Source organism: Lingula anatina, chromosome 7, assembly GCF_051362555.1.
Source record: "Lingula anatina isolate TDL-2025a chromosome 7, LinAna3.0, whole genome shotgun sequence".
Taxonomy (NCBI): domain Eukaryota; kingdom Metazoa; phylum Brachiopoda; class Lingulata; order Lingulida; family Lingulidae; genus Lingula; species Lingula anatina.
In genome coordinates this window covers 1,871,454-1,899,186 of record NC_141773.1, presented here as the reverse complement: position 1 = coordinate 1,899,186, position 27,733 = coordinate 1,871,454, and the positions used below count along the sequence as shown (strand labels likewise).

The window sequence follows — 27,733 nt, the reverse complement described above, 5'->3', positions numbered from 1 at the left end:
TCCTTTCAATCAGCACTACATGTAAGAATAAAGCAATCAAAATATTGATCACAAACAATGATTGGCCACTTATTGTCTTTCTTTTTTACATGGGCACCTTCTGTACCCAATTGCAAAATTTCACAGTTGTCACCTTACTATTACTATAGATATGTAGCATTGTTCTTCAGAACCCCCCTAAAACACATTTTCATGAAGATATGACAAGGTCATTTTGACCTTAATTTTTTAGTTTCAAAATTCCAAAAAAATTTTTTTAATTGGATCATATAAGTATAAGACCCAAACTACAATTTGGCATCATTTTTTCCCATTTATTCACGATTTATTTTTCATGTACAAAGGTGGGCACTTTTACCCCCTTATTCGCACTCATCCTTTGCTGCTTGACAGGTCAAAGCACGTTGTCGCCATGCACCACTTCTCGAGTTCCTTTGTCTACTCAAAGTTTATGTCCAAATTTTTTTTTAAGATTACCGTAGTGATCATACCATAATCTGTGCTCTAAAGCTCTGACTATGACATTATTTTTCGTTTTAAATTTCAGAAGATGGTAGGAGCTTTGGCTGGCTTTCTATTGGGAATGTTTTTAACATCCACTCTGATTGAAGAAACTGAATCTGTTTGTTGTAGAAAAGTGGTCCATACGTTCTGCGCAGACTGCACCGAGGTGGGTAATTTAGTCTGACTTTATGTATTACTTAGTTTTTTTATCATTTGAATGAAAATTATTGATTAATAATACAGGTTACACTATCTGTTGTGAATGAATAGGCCTTTTACATGTGTAGAAGCGACCTGGTGTATATTTTCACTCTAAAGAAAGTAACTGTTGCATATACAAAAACAACAACACAAACAACACAAACAACACAAACAAATGAAACAAAAATTGCCGACGACACTGTCGGCAACAGTAACAGTGTGCGTTTTCAAACCAGACGTAACAATACTTCTTATCGAGCATAACGTGTCATACTAATAGGCAATTAAACCATAAACTTTTCAGAAATTAAATTTACATTAAATTTTTAAGTAAACTTTTGCATTTTTTTTCTGACAGAATGTGAAACTCAACTTTGTAACATATTCAGCTCCTTGTCAACATACACAAGGCTAAAGTACAACGCTACGTTACTGACGTGGCCAAAAAATAAATTAATTAATTAATAAAAAGGCCTTTACTTGCAAAAACATCGATTTTTGATTGCTCTCTACATGAGAAATAAAACGAATGGACTTCATTTTGCGCTGTTTAGTTTAACATGTTTATGTAAATAGATGTGTTACTTTTGTCTTTAGGGAACTCCATATTGCGGATACGGCGGATGTAACATTTTCGGCTGTGCCTGTGCTGGAGGGTGTCGACGTGACTGCGGCAGACAATTAAGTAATTTTATGTACGTATTCTATGGACTTATGCTGTTTTATGCTGTTTTCCAAATTTCATGCTGCTCTCTTCCATCACTATTCTTTTCAATCGACAATCCAACTTTCACGTTAACATTGATTTTGCTCTTGCATTTCAATGTTTTAACATTTTGAGCATAACTCAATTGATATAAGCGTTGATTGACAACGGGGGGAGCCCAGCAAGACCCCGCACTTCAATAGATTCTTACTTCCTTTTCTTTCTCCAAAACAACAAAGATTGAGACAAATTATTTATCCAAACCTGCGCCCCACATATAATAGTAAATTGTACGCGAATTTTGTTTTGTTTTCCTGGGCTCCGTATCTCGAAAGGTTCGCTATGTTGCGCACGTGCGCAAGCGTCTCGATTCCATGGCCCGTATCTCGAAATAGAATCGGTTATGGAATCGAGACACTTGCGCACGTTCGCAACATAGCGAACATTTCGAGATACGAAGCCCTGACTTCACTCGACATTGTTGTCGCCGACTCAAATAAAACCCTGGAATGATAACTTACACACATAAATTTGCATATTTCAGACCTTTTCTCCTCACGGGGGTAGGGGTACCAACCAAGTGCACGTGTACAAACAAACGGTCAGTGTGGGACGCTGAAGACGCCGGTACTGATCCAGAGATATGATGCAAAGATCTGGATACAGGTAAGGAGGGAATGTAAGAATAAAGCGTGTCTCATTTTTGACATACTGAATTTTGCATTTCTACTTCTAAAATTTGTATTTCATATTACATCTTATTTGTTATATTCCCTGAATGAAACTTGCAGCTGTTATCAGCTTCATAGAAAATTGAAAAAAAAGGAAAACGCTATTTATGGGACATTGGCAATTTTCGCATTGCTCAAGAAAAAAAAACATGATCGGTCTTAATTGTTATCTCCTAACATTATGCTTGTACGTCTTTTTAGCTTCCGTCCAATTTAATTATAATCAAATTATGCTAAACCGCAATTCAGGTTAATTCAAGTTTATCTTCCTCAGGGCCATGATTGTAAACCATTGCAAATTAAATTCATAAAATATCTAGGTAAATGTTCGTCTACGATACCCAGGCATTCATGTTCATTTCATAAATCAACTCTGTTTCAGACACTAGAGCAATCTCCAAAGTAAGACGTGATGCGGGCATGGATACGGATGATTAAATTGGTCTGGAATTGCTGAAAACCAGATGCGTACAATCCTCATTATTTTGCATTATATTCAGATTTTCCTTAAAACCTTGATCTAATTTATTGTAACGAGTCTGTATTTCCCATAGCTTCTCTCTACGCGCTCTTCTGCCTTATTCTGTGAAACCATTTCTGTATGCAATAAAGATCTTGTCCGGATTTGAATTTTGTATAATTAATCTCACAAAATGATTCAGGGCTAGTACCATAGTCAGTCGGACTACTGAAAAAATAGAACTTTGATGTGAAAGTCCTTAACCTTTTTTGCCTAATGCAGAATCGTTATCATCGATCTGACATGAAATATGGAAAAACGGTTCGTTTGACAGAATATTTATTTACCAAAAGCCAAAATAAAAGAAAGCGTGATGCAAAACGGCATGGTTTTTTAAAAACGTATGAATGACTGAATGGGTTTTTGCAACCACTATAATAATTAAGCGCCAAAGTTATCCTAAACAAAAGTCACAGAAGCTTTCTAAAAACTGACAGCCAGTAATTATTTGAAAAAAAAATCTTTTTTATTCTCCACATAATTAGGACATATGCATTACCAACACGTGCACCTGGTTAACAGTTAACTTTAAAACATTACTTCACAAAACCCTCGGTTTATTGGACGATAATGATCTGTCACTTCTTGAGGAACTATATCTATAAACTAAAGAAAGTAATATGAAAAGAGATCACGACTCTGTTTTGAAAGCTTCAGTTTCACGGGTCGAAGACGATTTAAAGGAAATAAATAGCTTTCACTGACGATTATGATTGCGTTGGCAAATTGCCTCAGCAGAAATGTCAAACAAAAATAGAGTTCAACAGTCGCAATAATATCATTTTAGAAGTGTGTAGTCAGTACTACTGTAGCAAATAGAAGCATAATACATTAGTGGTGTGTTGTCACTGTCATCTTATCTTATTCGACTTGTCTTCGCCTGAAATCTTTTCACTCGAAAGCATTACTGAATGCGTTAGTGGTGTGTAGATCTTGACTGTATTTGCCGTGCAACTGTGTTTCGTTCATGTGATTCCGAAATCTCTTTTTCTCTCGTGCGCTCGATCAACTGGCCCGGAGATGAGTTGTACGTGTGCCACGTTTGTACTGGGACTGGTTTCTCACTGCTGTCTTGAAATAATACATCGTATTTTAGTTTCTTCTAGATGAAAAATTCTATTCCTTTATAGTTTTTTACTCAGTTGTTTCACTCTTTTTATTTTCTTTAAACTTTCCGTATTTATTTCATTGTTTGCTCTCTTAGTCCCGAGATAAACCATGTTTGTGGCAGGGTGTGTCTCACCTATATTGTATATGTCTTTTTCAGGTAGGCAAAGTTTCTTCTAGATTTTCATTTCAATTTCTTTTCTGTTTTTCTCTTGATATATTTCCGTTGCCTTTCCGCATGTATTTCACCGTTGCATTTATTGAAATTTATTTATATTTAGTTCTTATCAACTGAGGAAATTTAATCTTTAATAATGATTTTTAATTCACCAGTAGTTGTACAATGGCAGTCTCTGTTATGGAAGTAGGTGTTTTTTTTTTTCATGCAGTTCTCTAGATTTAGTAGTTTGTTTTTACTACTTAAAGTTAATCGAATATGCAGGATGCAAACAAAATACCCTTTGACTGCGCCTGGTGTCGCAGTGTATAGATGCTCATTTTGTCCCACAAAACAGTGGCATTAACATCACTTACCCGATCGATCTTCATATTCCTTTTTAAATTGCACTATACTAAAGCCCATTCCAAAATTTGAGCTAGCGCTTTATTCCATAAGGAAATAGTTTTACAGAAATGAGCAAAAGAGAAGAAAGCAGTTATTCAACAATCGAAATTTAGCGACAATGGCAGATTAACCAATTGCATATTTTTTTTTATTTAAAGCTGATAATAAGATGTGTCGTACGAGCAAGCTATAGCCAGATTTCATCTAAATGCTGTGACTACTGTCATTCAATTGCTTTTTTCAGATCCAGGTCAAATTCTCCAAAATCAATTATGCATGTAATCACCTCTGAAAAATAATTTATATACATATTCATTTTGGTAATAACGTAAACCGCAGGATAAGAACATGTTCATATTCATGAAATTAACCATGACAACAGAAACAAAATCTTTTACAATATGAATAAAATACTTTTTAATGACCACGCACATGCATATTGATGTGTACTTCTGCTGTGGTTATAGCCAACAGCAACAACAACAACAACAATAAATAAATAAATAAATAAATAAATAACAAAGTGTCTAATGTGTCTTATATATACATGTATTTACAGTTTCTACTTCATACTTGTCTGTATTAAAATCACTGACTGCGTCCATAAGATCAATAACGCCACCGCCTCCATCCGACATTGAGCGTTTCTTCGAACACTTACATCCGACCGGATCAAGGAGAAACCGTCTGAAAGGATTTAAATATTTGCGTAAATTATTTAGTCCATTACATGCACCGTATCTTGATTATATTACCTCTAGACATCCATATGTTGCTGTTACCATCGCTGTTTTTATTAATTCAAAATTCATTAAACCCCCCTTTACACTGGACGGCGTCCTTTCTGCGTCTATTGTGTGACCATGAACTGGCATCGCTGTGGTGGAGGAAAGGAAGCACAAGCATCGCTTTCGTTTCAGAATGAATGCTCAGTGATCGGCCAGTTGTCGGCACGGAAAGTATTACTTTTTGTTTTACTCTCAAACGGGGCCGTACTACAATAAACCAACCGAGGAAAGAGAAGAATATAACACGGACTTTGATATCTTGAATACATACTCATACTGGTATGTGGGATTGCAGCTCTTGCGACAACCGTCTTTGCAAGCGCAGCCAAAAATATTGCAACTCCCATATCCGCAATATGGAGTCGCCTGGAAGAAAAATTACAATATTCAATCAGTCAGTATCAATCATATCGGTCGCAGTCGACCGTCAACTTCATTAATTAACCAACAGCATAAATAGATTTCTACCCTACGGTTCTCCATGACACTGGCAAGCTCATGTATGCTCTCAAAGCCAGTGTCCTCAAGGAGAACCTGGACTTAAGTTTTGTTTGTACAATATTTTTACCTCCGCCAAGGAGGTTATGTTTTCACCTCTGTTTGTCTTTCTGCCTGTCTGTCATCAACATAACTCAAAAAGTTATGGATCGATTTTGATGAAATTTTCAGGAACTGTCAGAAGTGGGCCAAGGAACAGATGAGTAGTTTTTGGTGATGATCCAGATCAATAATCAATCAATAATCAATAATAAAATATCGAAAATTAGGGGTGAAACGGCATTGGATGAAGACTTTGCTGCCTTGGCGGAGGTGTGCGCTCTCTGAGAGCTTTTCTAGTTAAATATTGTAAACCAGTGAAGTGATGGCTGTAAAGTATAGGAGTACTTAATGCGAACAAGTTGGAATCCGTATTACAAAGGATAGGTTGTAAAATGATGCTCTTATTACATGTAGCTGAATAACGTGAAACAACAAGGAAGTCCCAATACATTACTATGACAAAGTGGGTAAATTCAACGAAGGCGGAAAGAAAAACAACAATTCTGAAGGCATAATGAGAAATTAAAAAACCTCTGCTTCTTATTTAAAAGATCACTTTGGTAAATTTATGTCTCTTTTAATTTCTATTTTCTTTTTATTAGTTTCAATCCCATCTTCATATAAACATAAAAATAAATGTTTAAAATAGCTTTGAATATATAAACATCCCTACCAAAAAAGTGTCACCCCATACTTCAAAGTGTGAAATGACAAAGAAAAACAGTCATTAACGAATGATTTCATTCTACTTCTAAAGGAATTTTTTCACAAAGACTTAATTGTTGAACAACTAATGGAGAAAATGACAACATTAAAAAAATCAAAGTTAAGTATTTTGCATAGCATCCTCTGGATTGGAGAACGCGGCTCACGTGACATGTATTGGGATTAGAATGTTCTGTACTGTTTAAGGAGAGATGATGAGAAAGTGGAGGGGCTCTTAAATCCTGTTTAGTCCGTGTCTGATGGAAAGCTTACTTTTTTCACATTATTTCTGTAATTTTGATTAACACAAAATCAACACAATTTTACAGTGCAGTATTGCCGTATTGCTGATGTGGGTTATGTGATAGATACAATAGCAAGCCTACCCAACTACCAGACTCGGCACCGAATGATCCAGAATTCACCGGTAAATTGGACCACACTACCCGTTTTCAAGGTGTGTATCAGTACGCATTTCACAGTATCAGACGCGACACCGCTCTTGCCTAGTACGCGATGTGATAGTGACGATCCTCAGCGGGGTTGAAAATTATTGCATCACCACTCAAAATTTGTTCAGGGTATGATACTGTGTAATGCGATCTGACACACACCTTGAAAACGGGTAGTGTGGTCTGATCTACCGGTGAATTCAGGATCATACGGTGCCGAGTCTGGTAGTTGGGTAGGCCTGAATAGGAGTGGCCGAGCTGTACGTGAAATATTACGAGTGTATTGTCGAGCCGCAGGCTGCTACACTAGTGAGTGACGGGAGTGCAACAGACCGTGGAACGCACTCGAACATGACGTGTTTGTATATCGAATACAGCACGGCCGAGTATTTTGTTCTACGCACTAGCCGTGGTTTCAAGATCGAGCTGGCAATACCGAGATCTAGAACCTAAGGTATAGCCTCAAAGATATCTTAAAATACTGCAGTTATACTTGATCTGCTCTTTGGTACGAATCTTGACCATGGAGGTTACTTTTGACAAATTCGCCAGTACTCGGAAAAACACTCTCAAGTGCAGCCATTTCGTTTACAGTATTCTCTCATCTGCTAAATATAATAAATATTCATAATGATGCCTCTTTGCATAGATATTATCAACAATACACACTAAGCAAAAAAACTAAATAATTATCTTGGAAATTTCCTTTGACAGTGTAAAATGAATCAGGGCCATTGAAGCTTTAACGGTATGTTGTTTTAAAATATGCACTTTTATTAAAATATGCACTGAAGTAAAGCACAGGAGTGACATATATAATAAAACATTAATTGCTACTGGTCAAACAAAAAACGAGAATTTCACAAGAGGTATAACATATTGATTTTTTATTGCGCTGTGTGTAAGGGACGGGGCAAATTTTACACCTCGTTCAGTAGTACAAGCCACGCTTATATGTTAAGAATTATCTTGCTCGTTTTGCAGTTTGCGGGCTGCTTCAAAGTAAATCTTTCCACGGCTTTGCCTTTCAGGCCTTTGAATACTCTTTTAAACGAACCGATTAACCGTAACGTGGTGCAAAGATGTGCCTATAGAACCAAAATGTAAAAAATATGTGGACAGACAGGTGATATTTGGCATGAAACAATTTGGTAGCCTGACAGTGTATCATTAGTCAATTTTTAACCTAAGGTACAGTCCTGTACATCAAGACCTTACATCCACATTACTATCTGAAGTAACGCACAATAAGTTCAACGGTGGTAACAATAAAAAGCAAACAAAAAACTATATGCCCACCTTCGTGCAGTCTGCGCAATACCATCCTCTATCTTTACGACAACAGGCTGCCTCGGCTTCCTGTATGATAGCAGCCATAACACAGGCTACCACCAATATGGCAGCTAGAGTTCCAGTCATTTTCTGAAATTTTTAAGGTAAATATAATCTGCATTATTTATAAGATAGCATTGCATGCTTATTGTCGCGATAATTGCAGGGCACTTGTTTTTTACACTTGACATACCTCTCGCATGGTTACGAATACTGGGCACAATGAGGGACCATGGACTTATAACAGATTTATATTGCAACTTAATACGTACGTAGGTGCCGTTTAAGGCCAATATAGACACATTAAACAAAGAAACTGTTGCAAAAACAACTGCTTCAATTTTATCAGGAACAGATATTCTATACAAGAAATACATCAGTAAAATAACAGAATGGAAATGAGGCCTGTCCTCTGGTTTTAAATATAACGGACATAATGAGCATATTACCAAACTAATGACTCCATCAGAAGGATAGCACGTATACGGTAGCAATTAAAAGACTAAATTGTTCAAAAAAAAAAAAAAAAAAAAAAAAAAGAATACCTTTAACAGAAAACAAAATAACTTTTTTTAATTTTGATACAACTTTTATATGTTACAACTGCTTACATAAAAGCCTTTAGGATAAATATATTTAACGACACAGAATAGCAAAACACCACATACGCTTATGAAAATTAGACAAAAATAAGTCTACCAGTTAAAAATAAGCCGGACATGCTGATTTTCGAAGTGAGCAAGCCGTTGTGCCAAATAATACATCTCCTCGCAAATCATAAGTAGAAAATCTTATTAGTATAGTGCGAACAAATGTGTCGAACGGTTATGGCCACTGGCGAGGTGACCACAATGACAGACACGTGTAATCTGAAACATACAAACTTAGGGTGCTTTCCCAGAGATTTAGATCGATCTAAAGATTAAGTTTTAGATCGACCTAACTCCCTGGGGGTTCACGCTAAATTGCAGTCAGCCGAGCGGACACCATAGTTAATTATCCCTTTACAGCTTTTAGTAGGCGGGACAGACGCTTAAGCAGGCCAAGATGACAGTAATCTAGTGAGACTCCCCACAGGGATAGATCGATCTAAAAATCTATGGAAATGGGGTGTAAGTTTCTATAAATATAACTGTAATGGTTAAAATCATTCTGCACTAAAAAGCTGATATGACAGGTGCAAGGAAACTCTGCAATGCCATCTGCGACCGATATTGCCACAGTCTTCGGGCTTAGGTTTTTCAAAATTTGTCAAAAGTTTAAGCTTGAAAATCGTAGAAGCCACGGAGGTCGTGAATCAGCACAATTTCGCATGGAGATCACCTGCTTCAGCACTGTCATCGTGCTGAAAGAGTGTCACCGACAGCAAACATGTACCGTAAGGACGATGGCAAATGTTACCTAGGCTTAAGCTATAATGCAAGAGGAATGATACTTACACGTTCACTCAAATGCACTGCAATGGTCTCGTCTTTGCTCTACGTGTTCCGAGGAACAGAATGATGGAAGCGAGTAACAAGCATTCACTTATATCCATAACAGAACCCTTGCCAAAGAAACAATTCAAAGAGATTTGAAAATGCTGGTAGTAGCAAAATGAAGCTGTTTCCACCATCACGTGAACGTGATATCGGTGGAAAACTAAGCAGTCCTTTTACATCATGAAAGGCAGCCTTTGGGCTCTTTATTGATTGTTTGTTGTGCGCAATAGCTTTGATGTGGCTGTATGAAAATGATGGCAAAGTTTGCGTCTTTCAGTTTGTGAGTTTTTTTAAATATATGCACGTAAAGTTCTGTTTTTTTAGTTAGGAAACTATTGGAAATTAGAAACCGTGCTTGATAATCGGTTTATGAGACTGTCACATCAAGTTTCTTTTCAAGCTGACAAAGGTAGGATCCTTTTTAGTGTAAAAAGCAATCAAATCTTTCGGTTGTAATCTGATATGAACTCAGTATTTGGTCAATATTTGGTTAATTAATTCACTTATAGTGTAACTGCTGACAATGGACAATCTACAACGATAATGGTACGTCATTTGCTTCGTGTCCAAAGTAGCCGCGATCCTCAGTCAAAAAAACTCTTTGCTTCGAAAGTGGTCTTAAACCACGGTGGCCGTTTTGGTAATATTAAAGTTGCATATGGCGACTGCTGTAGGGAAATTAATTGTTAGACTGCCACGGTTGGATAATGCTGCTTTGGATCCTCAGCTGATTCGCCACAATAACTTCGGATCAAATGCATAATTACTGATGTACTGTGACTGTTCTGATGCTGCAATTGCTTTAGACATATCTAAAAAGTTACTAATGAACGTAGTGAACCAAGTTTTACCTAACAGCCTCGTTAAAAATATATTGATAAATATACATATATTGTATATACATTTTGCATAGGCTATTCGGGGACATGACAACGGCTTATCTGGCATTTGCAGAATTTTTATAGAAACAAACCCCAAAAATGCTTTATAAATTTGTGTCTCGGTAAGCCGATGAGATAATAGACGGAAGATGTAGGTAGCAAGCACTTTAATGAATGCGTAAATGATTGCTCACTCTCTGTCGACATCAAGAGATGCCCTTATGTCTGATGCGGCTTTGTGAAGCAAAGGATCAAAACTTCCAAACGTTTTCATCAAATACAAAACAGGGCGCCAATGTTTTATAAGACGGCTTTTAACTTTTTTGTCATCTCACATTTAGTAAGTACAATTATATATGTATCTCATGGACAAAATGATAATTTGTTCCGGTGTGAATTTTTTTCTGGCGATGGATGCTGGGATGAGAAATAAACATCCTCGAAGCCTTTTGAAATGTACACGATAAAGACATATTTGATGAGTATCAGTGAAATCAGCATTCCAGCAAGACAGTTGTCTGCGATCAGATAAATGAGACAAGAAAATGGCCACAAAATAAAATTACCAATATAAATCTCTGCAGGTAGGGATGCTGTGTGTGTGTGTGTATGTGTGTGTGTGTGTGTGTGTCCAATTTAATGAATATTATTTGAATAATGAAAAAGAACTGCCAAAAGAATGAATTAGAATAATAGAATAATTATCAGAATAAATATGGAGAGTTAAAAGGAAATAAAAAGAATGAAAATAGTATCATATCACATATATATATATCAATTTTAAGGTCACAAATAGATTGCTAATATATGACTTCTTATTCAAGTTCAATAGTAACTATGGGCGTATTTCTATTAATTTTGGAGTTATTTCACATTCTATTTTCACCACTGAACGTTGCATCGTTGTACTCTTTGACACAGTGCAACTCGTAAACCGTTGGGAAAACGTGTTGTGCTTGACAAGCTCTATAAAATGCAAAAATCAATAGGTCTCTAGCATTTACGGTTGCAGAATTAGAGTTTTCAGGTTCAGCATCTAATGGCTGCTTCTCCCGAGAAAATGCACTGATTGACCCCAAACTCAAAAAGATGAAAGAATACCCTAAGTGGAACACCTGCCGATAATATCATAGGCTAGACATGTGTAGTTTCTGAAAATCAGAACAAATGATTTTTTGGCAAAAAAATTCCATTTTTAGAAAATTTTGGCCCGTTTGACCTTGAAATAAAGGTCAAAGGTCAAATCTAAGGACATCTACAGAAAGTATTCCCATAATACTTTTGGTTCGGGAGATATTTAGCATATAATTTTGCTAATTTTGGACAAGGGTGCATTGCTACAAGTGCCACACCTAGACCCGTGCACCGACAAAGCCCAACATTTACATTAAATAACTGTCTGTCTCATCTAAAGAAAAAGCTCCAATCTAAGAAAAAGAAGTTCGCAGAAGTAAAGCAGGAAATTGATGCCTGAATACAAAGAGAGCAACAGATGGCCACTTTTTATACCAAACTTAATAAACAAATACTTTGTATACAAAATAATATTTAATTTATACAAAAATGTTTTTGGTAAGAGTATAGGCGCTAATATAATAATAATAATAATAATAATAATAATAATTATAATAATAATAATAATAATCCTTTATCTTGAACAAAGAAGACAAGTAACGGTAGTAACATATGTCTTGGCTTTAACATATCACATGTGAAATAATATAAAAGATAAACCGTCTTAAAAGAACAACGTTTTAACATATTAGATGTAAAAGTTCTCTAAATAATGGCGGATTAACAGATTTAATGTCAAGATTTTAATTGACAAAATCTGACTAATAACATCTCTTCTAGTCACCCAAGATTTACCAATGCCCCACATTGTCATTGCGATCAGTCAAAGCGTACGTGTCAGGGCCTAGTAGCATTATTGAGATAATTTTCACGCTAACAATTTCAAACTATAAATCTCATCTTGGCTGCACTGGAAATAGATCGTCAAATCTACTGCAACATTCTATGATCTTAAGCCGTTCATGTCCTTTCAACTATCATGTTGTTCTGAATATCCCAGCTTGTAGGGTGACATACGAGATCTTAAATTTGTGTAGATATATAATATGGGGCGGAAATGCCAAAGTAATAAAGTTCGGACCATCTTTAAGGGTTTATTTGTAAAAAGTAATCCACCGCGTAAAATCGTGGGCAAATTATTCAATTAAACGCATTGACGTCCCTCATCCCTTCCAAACTTTTCAAACTCCTCCACTTCCTGATGAATATAAGCAAAGAAACTGCAAAAACGAACACGGCAAAACATGATGCAATGGACAGGAACACTGCAAAGTAGCTACCTGTGACGCCACGAATGTGTCCTGAAAAATAGTATGGGCATAAATGGCAAATACCAGTAGCAACCAACAGCAGAGCATTGGTAGCATCAAATCTCCCTGTTTCTAGGCACTGCGAGTAAATAAATCCATATCGCAATGTTTTCATTAGTGATAAATACAAATTTGTCATTTAACATGTAAATTATTTTCAAAATCATATTTTCAATATATTAATGACCGTGAAATAAAAACTATTTGCTCTTTACAATATTATATATATCACTGTGGCATTAGTTCTTTAAATGAATTCTTCATTTCGGAAATTAACCTGGCAGTTCACGGGGAATTGTAAATCTTTAACAACTGGACCTACCCGCCAAGTAGGGTCCCACAGTTCCTCCAACACCTTTGCTGAAACGCATCGTCATGAATAACGTATCGACATATTCTCCGTCCATGATTTCATTGTTGACTGGATAATATCCGGCAAGGTATGGGCCAAGTACAAACCCAGTGACTAGAAAAATTATTTAAAGCTTTGTTTAGAATAATTGCCACGTAAAATTCTATAATGTGACTATTATCTGATCCTGTTCTGTCTGTAAGAATGGTAGCCATGGCACGTGAATGCGCAGTTAAATTCTAGCGTACCTTTTTACTAAAAAAAATGCACATGCGAGTAAAAATATTTTGCTTGAATCTTGACACATTAAAAGCACTGTGCCCAAAATGACGTTAGAAAAAATTTATCACAAAGGTCATAATTCAGTTACTAAAAACGTACCCACCAGCACAATACACATATGAAGCAGTCAAAGATGTCGAAAAAGCTGCAATAATATTATTCACAATGAGCACCGTAGCTGCCACAGAGTTTGCAACCATAATATATCCCTTCACATAATCCCCAACCAATGAGGCAAACGTCTGTCCAATCATGCCCATCATTCCGAATACTGTTAAAACCTTCACTGCGTCGTCTTCTGTATAGCCAAGGTCAATCAAATGTTTTGGCTGAAGAAACGAAACCCGTGGAAAACAATGGGCATACTATATCAAACTCAAAATCCAACTGCAAATAAATTTCAGCATCATAATCAACCGGGAATTATTTGAAAACCTATTATCACACGCTGTAAGCTGTTTGGTAGAGATTGGGAAGCACACTCTATCTCTCTTTGTACTACGTCCAAGCGCTTCTTACCCGTTGCCAATCCCTCTGTTTAACAAAGGGGTCTTTAAAAGCAAGAAGTATAGATCTTCAGACGGCAAAAATGGGTTTTCGTTAAACGTCTTTACTGTTTCGAAAACTGCTGAGAAAATCATTTAAATCGGTTAACCTGTTTTCGTGTCCTAAGTTTCAAAACTGTCAGTCACAGTAGTGATGGGGTAATTCAATTTTTGGAATTAAAGAAAATAAAATCGCATCAGCTCTTTGCCATTGATTAAAAGGGACGATTAATCGAATGCTATTAAAACTATTAAACATGTGAAACATACCATTGTCATTATGTTTACTTTAAATACTTACTAATATGACCACTGGTAAGAAATAACCAAATCCTTTGCAGCACATTGCCACAGCCCAGATTCCATGAATGAAAACTTTAGAACGCACAGACCATGGCGGTTTCTGAATGAATGTCGACCTGAAAGATCGTGTTTTTGTATTCTTGAAGCAAAAACAAATTACATATATATCTTCAGAAAAAGTAAAGTTTGTTTTTTTTTCTGTATATCGCACTCCAATTGCGTCTCATTGTGGATTACACAGGTGAAAATATAACTTCAAGATATTCAGATATGGCTGGAGGCATGCTCGACTTCATGGGGGAAAATACCGCCCAGCTGCCGTATTAGACTTGAGAGCTAGCAAACAAACAATTTATCTTTCACTGCCAGACCAGGAACTTCACTGCCAGCAGCAGCTTCCTTTTATGACAGTGTGGTATGTCCCCGAACGGTGTCGACTAGCCAAACTTCTTCAATTTGTAGATGGCTTGGAATTTTCCGCATATTACATTTTTAAAAAGATATATTTGGTGGTAAATGAACTTGCTGGGGCATGTGACATCCATGATGGTTCCATCAAATCATCGAAATTAGCAGTGATTGGCAATGCAGTTATTTTTAACATTGTAAGGATTGTATACTGGTAAATTTCTTGGGTTTAAAATGTGGTATGGTTCAAGATCAAAGGCATTTTATGTGCGTCTGTTTATTTCTGTGTTAAATGGCGGCCATTTTGGATATTTCGTGATCCCCATTCAAAGGTTTTTGGTACTTTTAGAATGTTTATTATCAATTTATGCTACCTTGAGAAAATACACTAGGTGATGCATATTATTTTGCATTTTTTGCGGGTGAAACTGCATATTTCCTGGGCTATAAGGAGTAAAATTCTTACTTCTACTTGCAGATATGAAAAGAAACATACTTTTCATTTTTTCCATCCTCCTGTTGTTCTGTGGATGCTACTGGAGGACTGCCGAACACCACAAGAAGAAAACCAAAGGATCCCAAAACAGCAGCATAAAGTCTAAATGCCCAGCGCCATCCCAGTAATGGGTCGGCGCACATTTTGGCATTGACAGCATTTAGGACTGATGCACCTGAAGTAATAGTTAAGAGTACGAGGATAACTTTACGTGTATTATTGTGAAATGGAAGCACACCCACACACACACACACACACACACAGAGAGAGAGAGAGAGAGAGAGAGAGAGATGTTTAAAAAGATAACAATTGTCCGTGTGAGATTCATATTTCACGAGAAATACATCGTAAACAGCCCATAGAAATATAATAATTCCGTTTTACCACCAAAACAGCGGTTATTGTATTTATTCTGGAACATGTGCTTGCCATCAGACCATAGATGGCGATACCTTCGAAATAATCTCTTCAGGAATAATAACACAAAATCAAACTTTTTGTAAAAAACCTTGAATAACTTTGAATGTCGGAATGAATTAGGTAACCATTGGTTAATATGGGAAACTCGTCTTTTACCGCAGGGAAAAAACGTTGTTTTCGAAAAAGAACAGTTGTTATCCCTTTAAGGTGCTGTGTGGTGTGTGGCGACATACTTACCAAGGAAATCCATTGCACCCAACATACTATTTGAGAAAACATGAAACCGGTGAGTCCATGGGAACCAAAGTGCCATCACTAAATGTGTGCATAGCACAAATAATCCACCGCCAGTTCCAAACAGAATTCCAACAGATACAGCCACAAACTGTGGACTATTCGCAAAAGACGTCAGTATCAGCCCCAGTCCCATAAGAGATGTTCCAAGAGCTGTAAATTGCCGAAGACTGAACTCTCCAACTTTAGACAATGCCATGTAGATAAGGTTACTGAGGGATGTTTTGATTGCTAAGTACACCGAGAGCGGGGCCCCTATGAAAAATAAATATAATTTTTTGAATTTGCGTTGGCGATAATTACATTGCGATTTTTTAAATTAGCACCATTAATACATAGCACGGTGACAGGCGCCGAGACTTAGGCCGCATTCAGAATAGATGATCCGCGGACTAACTGATCTGCGGACTAAACATGGCGGACCTCTCATCAAAATAAATTGCTTAATCCCTTGATGGTCTCACCACCTCCACACGCGCCATTAAACGGATTAAATCTCGGCTCCGAGGTTTACCCAGCAGGCAAACGACATTGATTCTACGTTGATTCAACGTTGATCCACCAAAATTAACGTTGATTCAACGGTGAGTCAATGTCGTTTGTCTGCTGGGTAATTGCTAAGCCCTTGGAGGGATTGCGTGTAAGGAGGCGAGGAGTGGTTGAGAACATCCTCTTGTCGAATATCAAGGGCGAGACACCCTTCTAATATGAACCACTGAATAGGCCTACTAGGAAATATTTAAATACTCTTATCTTCCTCCACTGAAACTCATTGTTTCCCACCATTCGAAGGCGAGACGCCTAAAAGGGTAACAATAAGTAAAGAGAAAAACAAAGAAAAACAGTATACTCTTCATGCCTGTCTGAACAAGACATGGCTCATTACAGAAAACGAAAACGCCTAACCGTCCACTTACCCGTCTATCTTAAACTTTGCTAAAACCTGAAAATACCAAAGCCATTGGACAAAAAAGCACCTCTACAGCATATCGACTGAGCTCAAACCACAATCGCCCCAAATCTAAGTGCTAAAATGACTCCCTTCGAGGGGGGCGAGGGTCGGCGAGGGTCGGCTTCATATCTTCGGCCTGTCATTCCTAAAAAACTGACCCCTCCCCCCTTCAAATAATCCTGGATCCGCCCCTGCTCCTGCCCTTACTTCCATGCTACTTTGAATCCACCATATTTGGTCAATTCCTCCATTTAAAAGGATCTCAAATTTCTTGCAACAAACTGCAATGTACCAGTACTAATGCTATGTACCAAAAGCAAAAGAAAAAGCCTTACCCAGCAGTGCAAGAGACGACTCTGGAAATGTTTCATCCTGTTGGAAACACAAGATTACCGTTCCCCACGAACCTTCAATTCCAATTTCAACCAACAATAGAAGAATACAAATCCCCAGTACAATCCAACCTCTGTAAATACCAGGGGATATCATTGTCGTTTGTCTTTGCTGTCGTGTGTTTATCCCCAGTGTCCTCTCAGCACGCGTCTCCTCAGTTTTTTCTTACTTAATATTGAACAGAAATGACATGTCCTTGATAGGAATAAGAACCCACCGAGACAGTGACAACCGACGCTTCATTTACTTGTATGTGCGCCTGAAACTTGTTTTTTTCTTTCATGCGTAATCAGGCGCGAATCCACACCGCCTTGACCGGCGTCTGTAAGCCGGTGGGAATTTTTCAAGAGTGTGGTATGAAGACAGCATTCCGTTCTGCGTTTTTAAATTGAGATGTATATGTACCTTCATTATTAGTGAGTGTTTAGCCAAATCTTATGTTAATCATGATCCCCATTAATGTTTAAGTAAAGATAAAGTAACAGGCGCTGAGCTTTACGCGAAATAGAGCAGATAATTGGTGAGGTAAAATGTCCATGTCAGGTATTTCTAAATATTGTAATTTAAATGCACGAAGTGTAAATTACCATAACAAGGGTGCATGCATTGCATAGATATATGTTAATTCATTCTACAACTGCTTCTGTTAATTCAGTTAATCATTATGATTACGTTTATATATCGTTTCTATATTCATCTTAAATTCAGGTACTTTTACAAGTTTAACTGCTGGTCTACAGAGACATCTCCGCAATGAGTGCGATCGGAGGGACGCGTGGCTTCTCAAGGAGGACGATCCCTATTTCAAAGGTTTTCGTGAGGCCTTAGACCCCATTTCCATAGATTTTAGATAGAGTTATCCCTGTGGGGAGTCTCACTAGATTACTGTCAGCTTAGCCGGCTTAAGAGTCTGTCCCGCCTACTAAAAGCTGTAAGGGGGTAATTAACTATGGTGCGCGCACGGCTGACGGCAATTTAGCGTGAACCCCCAGTGAGTTAGGTCGATCTAAATCTTAATCTATAGATCGATCTAAATCTCTGGGAATACACCCTTAGACTCTAGAAGGAAAACGTTGTTCAAGGAAGGGGTCAGAGTCGTACCAAAACGTGCAGATCCCGTGACGTCGGACGACGAATTACAACTGTGGGAGAGCGGCGTGTTAAATACCACAACTAGCACTGAACTCTCTTACTGTGTTTATTTTTATAATATGAAAATTTTCGGTTTTAGAGCTCGAGATGAACATGACGGCCTCATGGCCGAGCAATTTTCCTTTGGAGTGGAGGGGGTAGGAAATATGATAATGTACGAGGCGCTGAACTTTACGAGAAAAAAAGCAGAAAATTGGCGATGCGAAGCCGTGCAAATAATATGCTCTATTTCTCGTAAAGCTCAGCTCCGAGTGCTTTATCTGGCTTAAAGGTATACCCCTGTAGATAAAGTACGAGGGGCTGAGCTTTACGCTAAACAGAGCAGATTATTGGCGAGGCGAAGCCGAGACAATTATCTGCTCTTTTTCGCGTGAAGCTCAGCGTCGAGTGCTTTATCTGGCTTAAAGCACGGTTCATGAGCGGTGACACCTATTGCGTCTGTGTCATGCAGTAGGTGACAACGCAGAAGTAACAACAGAAAACGACACCTCTCTTACTCAACTGATGGAAATTCCAACACAAACTCTCTTTAAAGCTGACATTAAAGATGAGCAGCCGGAGAGGTTCGAGAAGCCGTTGACTAGTTCTGAATTTTCTCAGAATTTGGCAGCCAGAATACCAAACAAAACTCAAACAAGTACTAAATGGGCCATAAATCTGTTTAGTGACGGCGGACGTTAAGTCCCTCACCACGAAACATCCCCACTGGCTCATCCCTTGTTTAAAGGATGGGCCGCTCGAAGCTGGGTATCACTCTGATGAAGAATCTGAAAGTTGCTCGACCGTGGAGGAGAAGACCCAATACCTCGAACTTAAGTTATTCAGATTCTTTCAGAAATTGTCAAAGTTGTATTGGTCAAAAATTCAAGGAAAATCACTCTAGAGGTGAAGGAAATGTAAACTATGAAAGCTAACTTATGTTGCAGTAAGCTATTAATTATCATTTCTGCAAGTATGAAATGAAACTTGAAATGTTTATTTCTACTAATTTCTTTTCATCTTCTTTTCTGCGTGATTACTAAAGAAAGCATGCTATAAAACTTGAAAATATTTAATTCTACCGATACGTGTCCATCTTTTCCCTGCGTGATTACTGAAACTCGTAAGTTGATTAGTGCATAAAGTCCAGCTACCGTCCTATTACCTCGTTAGTTCTGTGCACTGGTCTTTTCAATATCTTTTTATCTCATAAACAAAGGGTTCTGTTGATGATACAGTCAGTGACGGGACAAGTATAAGCGCCCAGCGATCGGAATTTTCCTGCCTAGGTGTGTTACTTAAACACTGGTAAGATCTATAAAGTTTACACCGGTAAAGCTTAGATTACACAAATCTGACATAGTCACAGTTATCCATCTTATTAGTTTCAAGTGAAAAATGTACGCAAAACGGTTTCTTTTATACACAAAGTTTTCTTCTAGCGCTGATCGCTAACACGCCCTCTGATGAGTTAATTGGCACTATTCTATAACGTGCAGTGGGATGATCCCAAAGATTCCCGCCGCAAAAAGCTTATGGTACTTCAGAAAGATGAGTTGAAATCTCTAAAAATGTAATGCTGTTTTAAATAAATATGACGTAAAAAACAAAACATTTACCAGCCATTTCAATTGCTAATTGGTCGATTCTTTGTATAAATTTGTTTATTACATTCTTAAAGTTCGATCTATATATTTTAGATAAAAATGAAACAAGAAGGAAAATAAAGCAAGAAACGACGGCTGTCTATCTGCCTCATCTAAAGAAAAAGCTCCAATCTAAGAAAGATAAGTTCCCAGAATTAAAGCAGGAAATTGATGTGTGAATACAAAAAGAGCAACCGATGGCCACTTTTTATATCATATTTAATAAACAAATAAATGTACGGAGTTAACATTTTGTATACAAAATAATAATAAAATTAAGTTTATACGAACATATTTTGGTAGGAGTATAGGCGCTAATAAAATAATAATAATAATTCTTTATCTTGAATGAAAAAGACAAATAATGGTAGTTACGTATATCTTGGCTTTAAGGTATCACATGTGAAACAATACAAAAGATAAACCGTCCTAAATGAACAACGTTTTAACATATTAAATGTAAAGGTTCTCTAAAGACTGACGGATTAACAGGTTTAAAGGACAATAATCATATAAAAATCCATTTCTCGAATTCTGAAGATCCAGCACTTAATCTATACACTACAGTTATGTTTTAATCGATCCCCGTCATTTAAAAATTATAAAAACAATCTATTAGTAGACAAAAAGCGTTTTAGTAAACCTCACCTCAATATGCATAAACGAAGCAACAGATCTGGGTCACGTGGTACTGTGACGACAATCACGATAAAGGTCTATGAGACTCAACTGAGCTGCATGGTGCATACAGACGGAGAAGTTAAGGAAAGTTGTGTTGAACGGAGTTAAGGAATTTTCGTTATGCCTCGGTGTGTTGCCGTGGGATTCACCAAAATTGCAGCTCTCGTTGACAATCTTTCTTTGTCTGTGACGGTCTTCCGTGACTTACTAACTTCGGTGACAATAGTTGCGATGCTCTAGATCATGGTCACCTCAGGTGGTTTAGATCATATCAAGAGCTGGTAGTCTTTCAGATTAACTGTCATCAGTTGGCAAACTTACTGATTGCTGATGCATTTTAAATGCATTGTAGTTGACCAAAAGCTCGTTTACAACTAACCTGTTAATTATGCACCGCTGCACTTCCCAACCCAGGTAATAACAGGTATCAAAATCGTATTGGTGGGCTTTCATATTTTTCAAAATATCTCATTTATTTCAAGGGGTGATTTTATTGGTATTTGTAAATGACGTTTAATATCAATATTTAAACAATTGAGTTCAAACACCGTCGCGAACATTAATAAAAGTAATTGCTCTCAGGGTAACTTGAAGCATGCGTATGCCCAGGCATTACTTCCGTGGAAGAAAACGTGTTGATGAACAAACAGAAAAAAGAGCGGTATATTAAAGAAAAAAATAGGAACTTATGTACTAAAATGGTTCGTAATCCTAATTCGTTTATGCTTTGAGGATTTGTTTCTGAATGTTATTTCATCTGAAGTATAAAATAATTTAAAAGACTTATCATTTTATACCTTGAAATACAAGTTCTGCGTCTGTACACAAAACTTTTTGCAAATTTGTATGCTTTGTCAAACCCAAAAACATGTAGCAGATCAAGGTAAAAGAGCATTGTTTGCTATAAGTAGCATGGGAAAAATCATTACTTGAATGTTTACTAAATGTGCAGTTTTACATACGTGAGTATAAAAAATTTAAAAATTCCAAGCACGCACAGCAAAATGTAGACTAACGCAAAACATCAAGAACAGCGTAATCTCAGCAAATGTGCCCCATATAGTAGCTTAATTTCCATTAATAGTAAAATCATCATTTAAGTCAAACATTTTCTGTCGATTTAATAAATGTTCTAATTTATCCAGAACGGTATATTTATTTAAGAGGAGGCTAACTGAAATATAGTTTCATTATTTGTTTATTTTGTATTTGAAAATTGCCCATGTCACCCTGTTAATTAGAAGGTCTAAGCTGGATCAAGTCCGTGCTAAAATTCCTATGAAGCTGTGCAGGAAAAATTCTTCCTTTGTTTCTCTAGCTCCTCAATAAACCCTGTGTTCAGATTTTATCTAGTACCCCCAGGTCTGCGGGAGCTGCTCTTTGAAACTAAAGCACAGGTAGATTTTTACCTGAGATAAATATCGCCAGCCATTTAACCCTCTAATTAAGAGGTAAAGGAAGTTCCAGTTAGATGGATGATTAAGATTATTATTATTAAGATGGGACTTGTAAAGGTAACGGGCATCGTTTACCTCAGTTTAAGAAAAGTATCCACATCGGAGTGTCAGCGGTTTAATAAAATTAATTGAATTTCACAAATAACATGGCCCTCATATGCAATAATCCACAGTACCCTTTACTCATTCAAATGCAGTGTTTTATACAACTTGGGATAACCATAATTAAATGCTCGTTAAAGAATTGACTAGACGGGAATAGTTTTACACAGCTTCATGAGGATTTAGATCCCTCGGGTAAGAGATTTGAATGAGTATTAACTTTTATCAGAAGCCAGAGAAGTCATCTTACAGGTAGACAATGCAGCTCAGTTTGACAGCTAAGCACGCTCTGTTCTCCAGTGGCTCGATTGTCGTCATCGGACCACGTGACCACGTAGCTCATTAACTCCCAGGCCGAGCAAATAGGACGTTTTTTAAAGCCAAAAATTTACAAAATGAGCTTTTAATTTGTGTTTTTGGATAAAGATATCGTTAGTTGGGCATGTTTTCTGAAGAATATGTTCCGTTGAGGCCATTCTGACGGTATGAAGCAAATTCTTTAATGTCAAGATTTTCATTGACAAAATCTGACTACAGGTAGATATAATAACAACTCTTCTAGTCACCCAAGATTTACCAATGCCCCACATTGTCATCGCGACCAGTCAAAGCATACATGTCAAGGCCTAGTAGCATTATTGAAATAATTTTCACGCTAACAATTTTAAACTATAAATCTCAGCTTGGCTGCACTGGAAATAGGACGTCAAATCTACTGCTACATTCTATCAGAATCGACTGGGAATATTTACATTAAGCCGTCCATGTCCTTCCAACTATCATGTTGTTCTGAATTTCCCAGCTTGTGGGGTGACATACGAGGTCTTAAATTTGTGTAGGTATATAATATGGGGCGGAAATGCCAAAGTAATAAAGCTCGAACCATATTTAAGGGTTTATTTGAAAAGGTAAGCCATCGCATAAAACGGTGGACTAAATATTCAATTAAACGCATGGATGTCCTTCATTCTTTTTAGACTTTTCAAACCCCTCCACTTCCTGATGAATATGAGCAAAGACACTGCAAATACGAATACGCTAAAACATGACGCCATGGACAGGAACACTGCGTAGTAGCTGCCTGTGACGCCACGAATGTAGCCTGAAAAATAGTATGGGCATAAGTGACAAATACTGATATGAAAGATTCCAACAGCAGAGCATTAGTACCATCAAATTTCACTCTTTCTAGGCACTGCGAGTAAATAAATCCATGTCGCAATGTTTACCTTAGTCATAAATACAAACTTGTCATTTAACATGTAAATATTTTTCAAAATCATATTTTTCATATATTAATGACTGTGAAATGAAAACAAAATGCTCTTCAAGGTCTCTTAAATATCAGTGTGGTATTTAAAATTCTTTAAATGATTCCCTTATTTCTGGCAATTAACCTGGCAGTTCACGGGGAATTGTAAATCAGTAACAACTAGACCTACATGTACCTGCCAAGTAGGGTCCCACAGTTCCTCCAACACCTTTGCTGAAACGCATCGTCATGAATAACGTATCGATATTTTCTCCGTCCATGATTTCATTGTTGACTGGATAATATCCGGCAAGGTATGGGCCAAGTACAAACCCAGTGACTAGAAAAATTATTTAAAGCTTTGTTTAGAATAATTGCCACGTAAAGTTTTTATAATGTGACTATTATCCAATCCTGGTCTTCCTGTAAAAATGGTAGCCATGACATGCGCATGGGCCGTTAAATTCAAGCATTCGTATATAGTTAAAAAATCCCCATACGTGTTTAGCTAGATTCTTGCCAAATTAACAGCACTGTAACTAAAATAACGTTAGAGAATATATTCGCAAAAACCTAGACGGAAGCTAATCACATAGGTCATAATCCAATAATTAAAAAGCACTCACTAGCACAATACACATATGAAGCAGTCAAAGATGTCGAATATGCTGCTATAATATTATTCACACTGAGCACCGTAGCCGCCACAGAGTTCGCTACCATGATATTCCCCTTCACATGATCTCCAACAAATGAGGCAAACGTCTGTCCAATCATGCCCATGATCCCGAATACTGTTAAAACCTTCACTGCGTCATTTTCTTTATAACCAAGGTCTATCAAATGTTTTGGCTAAAGAAACGAAATCCGTGGAAAATAATAGATATACTATGTATCAAACTTAAAATCCAACTGCAGATAAATTTAAGAATCATAATCAACCAAGAATTATGTAAAAACCTACTATCACACGCTGTAAGCTGTTTGGTAGAGATTGGAAAGCACACTCTAACTCACTTTCTACTACGTCCAATCGCTTCTTATCAGCAGCCTATATCCCAATACGCTGTTTAATACTTTTATTTAACAAAGTGGCCTTTTAATGACAAGAAATATAGATCTTCAGGCGGCAAAAATGGGTTTCAAAAAAGTCTATACTGTTTTGAAAACTGCTGAGAAAATCCTTTTGATCGGCTAATCTGTTTTCGTTTCCTAAGTTTCAAAATTGTTTGCCACACTCGTGATGTTTTTTTCGGCGTAATGCTATTTAATCAGCTCTTTACCATTGATTTCTAGGGCTGTTTAATTGGATGCTATTTAAATTGCATTTAAAAAACTATTTAAACAAGTGAAACATACAATAGCCATGAGGTTTACTTTACATACTTACTAATATAACCACTGGTAAGAAATAAGCAAATCCTTTACAACACATTGCCACAGCCCAGATTCCATGAATGAAAACTTTAGAACGCCCAGACCATGGCGGTTTCCGAATAAACGTTGACCTGAAAGACCATTTTTGTACTCTTAAAGCAAAAACAAATTACATTTACATCTTTAGAAAAAGTAAAGTTTGCTTTTTGCATATCTCACTCCACTTGCGTCTCATTGTGGATTACACAGGTGAAAATATAACTTCAAAATATTCAGATATGGCTGGAGGCATGCTCGACTTCATGGGGGAAAATACCGCCCAGCTGCCGCATTAGGCTTGAGAGCCAGCAAACAAACAATTTATCTTTCACTGCCAGACCAGGAACTTCACTGCCAGCAGCAGGTACCCGGACGGGGTCGACTAGCAAAACCTCTTCAATTTGTATTGGCTTGGAATTTTCTCCGCAAATGAATTTTTTTGAAGTAATATTTATTTATTTATTTATTTATTTATTTATTTATTTTTCTTGGATATTTGACACCTATGATGGCTTTATCAAATCATCGAAATTAGCAGTGATTGCTATCGAAGTTATTTTTAACATTGTAAGGATTGTATACTGGTAAATTTCTTGGTTTTAAAATGTGGTATGGTTCAATGTCAAAGGCATTTTATATGCGTCTGTTTATTTCAGTGTTAATTGGCGGAGCTTTTGGAAATTCCATGATGCCCATGCAAAGGTTTTTGGTACTTTTAGAATGCCTTTTATGCGACTTAGAGAAATATACCAGATGATGCTTATTATATTGCCTTTTTTGTGGGTGAAACTGCATATTTTCTGGGCCATAAGGAAAAAATTCTTACTTCTGACAGCAGATATCAAAATTAACATACTTTTCATTTGCTCCATCTTCCTGTTGTTCTGTGCATGCTACTGGAGGACTGCCGAACACCACAAGTAGAAGAAAACCAAAGGATCCAAAAACAGCAGCATAAAGTCTAAATGCCCAGCGCCATCCCAGGGACGGGTCGGAGCACATTTTGGCATTGACAGCATTTAAAATTGATGGACCTGAAGTAATAGTTAAGAGTATGTGGATAACTTTACGTGCATCATTGAGAAATGGAAGCACACACACACACACACACACACACACTCAGAGAGAGAGAGAGAGAAAGAGAGAGAGAGAGAGACAGAGAGAGAGAGATGTTTAAAAAGATAACAATTGTCCGCGAAATTCATATTTCACGAGAAATACATTGTAAACAGCCCATAGATATATAATAAATTCTGTTTTACCACCAAAACAGCGGTTATTTTATTTATTCTGGAATGTGTGCTTGCCTTCAGAACATAGATGGCGATACCTCCGTAATAATCTCTTCAAAAATTATAACACAAAATCAAACATTTCAGAAAAAAAAACTTGAATAACTTTGAATTTCAGAATGGATTCATTAACCATTGGTAAATATGGGAAAATAGTCTTTTACCGCATGAAAAACCGTTTTCTTCGAACAGTTGTTATCCCTGTAAGGAGTTGTGTGGGTGTGGCCCCATACTTACCAAGAAAATCCATTGAACCCAACATACTGTTTGAGAAAACATGAAACCGGTGGGTCCATGGGAACCAAAGTGCCATCACTAAATGTGTGCATAGCACAAATAATCCACCGCCAGTTCCGAACAGAATTCCAAAAGATACAGCCACAAACTGTGGACTATTCGCAAAAGACGTCAGAAGCAATCCCAGCACCATGAGAGATGCTCCAAGAGCTGTGAATTGCCGAAGACTGAACTCTCCAACTTTAGACAATGCCATGTAGATAAGGTTACTGAGGGATGTTTTGAACGCTATGTACACCGAAAGCGGGGCCCCTGTAAAAAATAAATACAATTTTTAAACTTTGCGTTGGTAATAATAACATTGCGATTTTTTTAAAATTTAACCCCATTCATACACAGCACGGTGACAGGCGCCACCAGCAAGCCCGGGCATTCTAAATCGAGACTTCAAGCTTCAGAACGGTAATCCGCTGACATACTGATCCGCGGACGAAATATGGCTGACCTCTCTTCAAAGGATTGCTTAATCCTTTGATGGTCTCACTACCTCCACACGCGCCATTAAACGGATTAAATCTCGGCTCCGAGGTTTGATTGCTAGGCCCTTGCAGGGATTGCGTGTAAGAAGGCGGGGAGATTTAATCCGTTTAATGGCGCGTGTGGAAGGGGTGAGAACATCCTCTTGTCGAATACCAAGGGCGAGACACCCTTCTAATATGAACCACTGAATAGTAGGGAATATTTAAATATTCTTATCTACCTCCACTAAAACTCATCCCAGCATTCGAAGGCGAGACGCCTAAAAGGGTAACAATAACTAAAGAGAAAAACAAAGAAAAACAGAATACTCTTCATGTCTGTCTGAACAAGACATGGCTCATTACAGAAAACGAAAACGCCTAACCGTCCACTGTCACCCGTCTATCTTAAACTTTGCTAAAACCTGCGAGTTTACAGCTGAAAATACCAAAGCCATTGGACAAAAATCAAAGCAGTTCTACAGCATATCGACTGAGCTCAAACCACAATCGCCCCAAATCTAAGTGCTCAAATGACTCCCTTCGAATTAGAAAGCGCCTTTCTTCCTGAGCATATTCCACGGAGGCTAAGGGCTTTCATTGATCATGTCGACCCCCTGCCGATGTTACATGACAGAGAGTCTCCCATGATAGACAGT

At 37.4% G+C, this 27,733-nt stretch overlaps 3 protein-coding genes across 3 annotated transcripts; all 3 read right to left on the bottom strand.

Annotated features, from left to right (window-relative positions):
* Positions 1-4,381: 4,381 nt before the first annotated feature.
* LOC106177848 (uncharacterized) lies at positions 4,382-9,676 on the bottom strand. The gene is made up of 5 exons (XM_013560754.2): positions 9,591-9,676; positions 8,119-8,241; positions 5,394-5,488; positions 4,908-5,021; positions 4,382-4,622 (listed from the first exon to the last, which is right to left on the bottom strand). The coding sequence occupies exons 2-5, from the start codon at positions 8,236-8,238 to the stop codon at positions 4,601-4,603; spliced, it is 351 nt and encodes a 116-aa protein (XP_013416208.2). The 5' UTR covers positions 8,239-8,241; positions 9,591-9,676; the 3' UTR covers positions 4,382-4,600.
* A 2,469-nt stretch (positions 9,677-12,145) lies between these two features.
* LOC147760593 (monocarboxylate transporter 13-like) lies at positions 12,146-18,006 on the bottom strand. The gene is made up of 7 exons (XM_087018128.1): positions 17,285-18,006; positions 15,941-16,252; positions 15,284-15,458; positions 14,378-14,495; positions 13,635-13,860; positions 13,220-13,363; positions 12,146-12,888 (listed from the first exon to the last, which is right to left on the bottom strand). The coding sequence occupies exons 1-7, from the start codon at positions 17,436-17,438 to the stop codon at positions 12,728-12,730; spliced, it is 1,290 nt and encodes a 429-aa protein (XP_086874254.1). The 5' UTR covers positions 17,439-18,006; the 3' UTR covers positions 12,146-12,727.
* A 3,300-nt stretch (positions 18,007-21,306) lies between these two features.
* LOC106173455 (monocarboxylate transporter 13-like) lies at positions 21,307-27,086 on the bottom strand. The gene is made up of 6 exons (XM_087018472.1): positions 26,557-27,086; positions 25,884-26,061; positions 25,002-25,119; positions 24,238-24,463; positions 23,808-23,951; positions 21,307-23,461 (listed from the first exon to the last, which is right to left on the bottom strand). The coding sequence occupies exons 1-6, from the start codon at positions 26,810-26,812 to the stop codon at positions 23,301-23,303; spliced, it is 1,083 nt and encodes a 360-aa protein (XP_086874598.1). The 5' UTR covers positions 26,813-27,086; the 3' UTR covers positions 21,307-23,300.
* Positions 27,087-27,733: the final 647 nt, after the last annotated feature.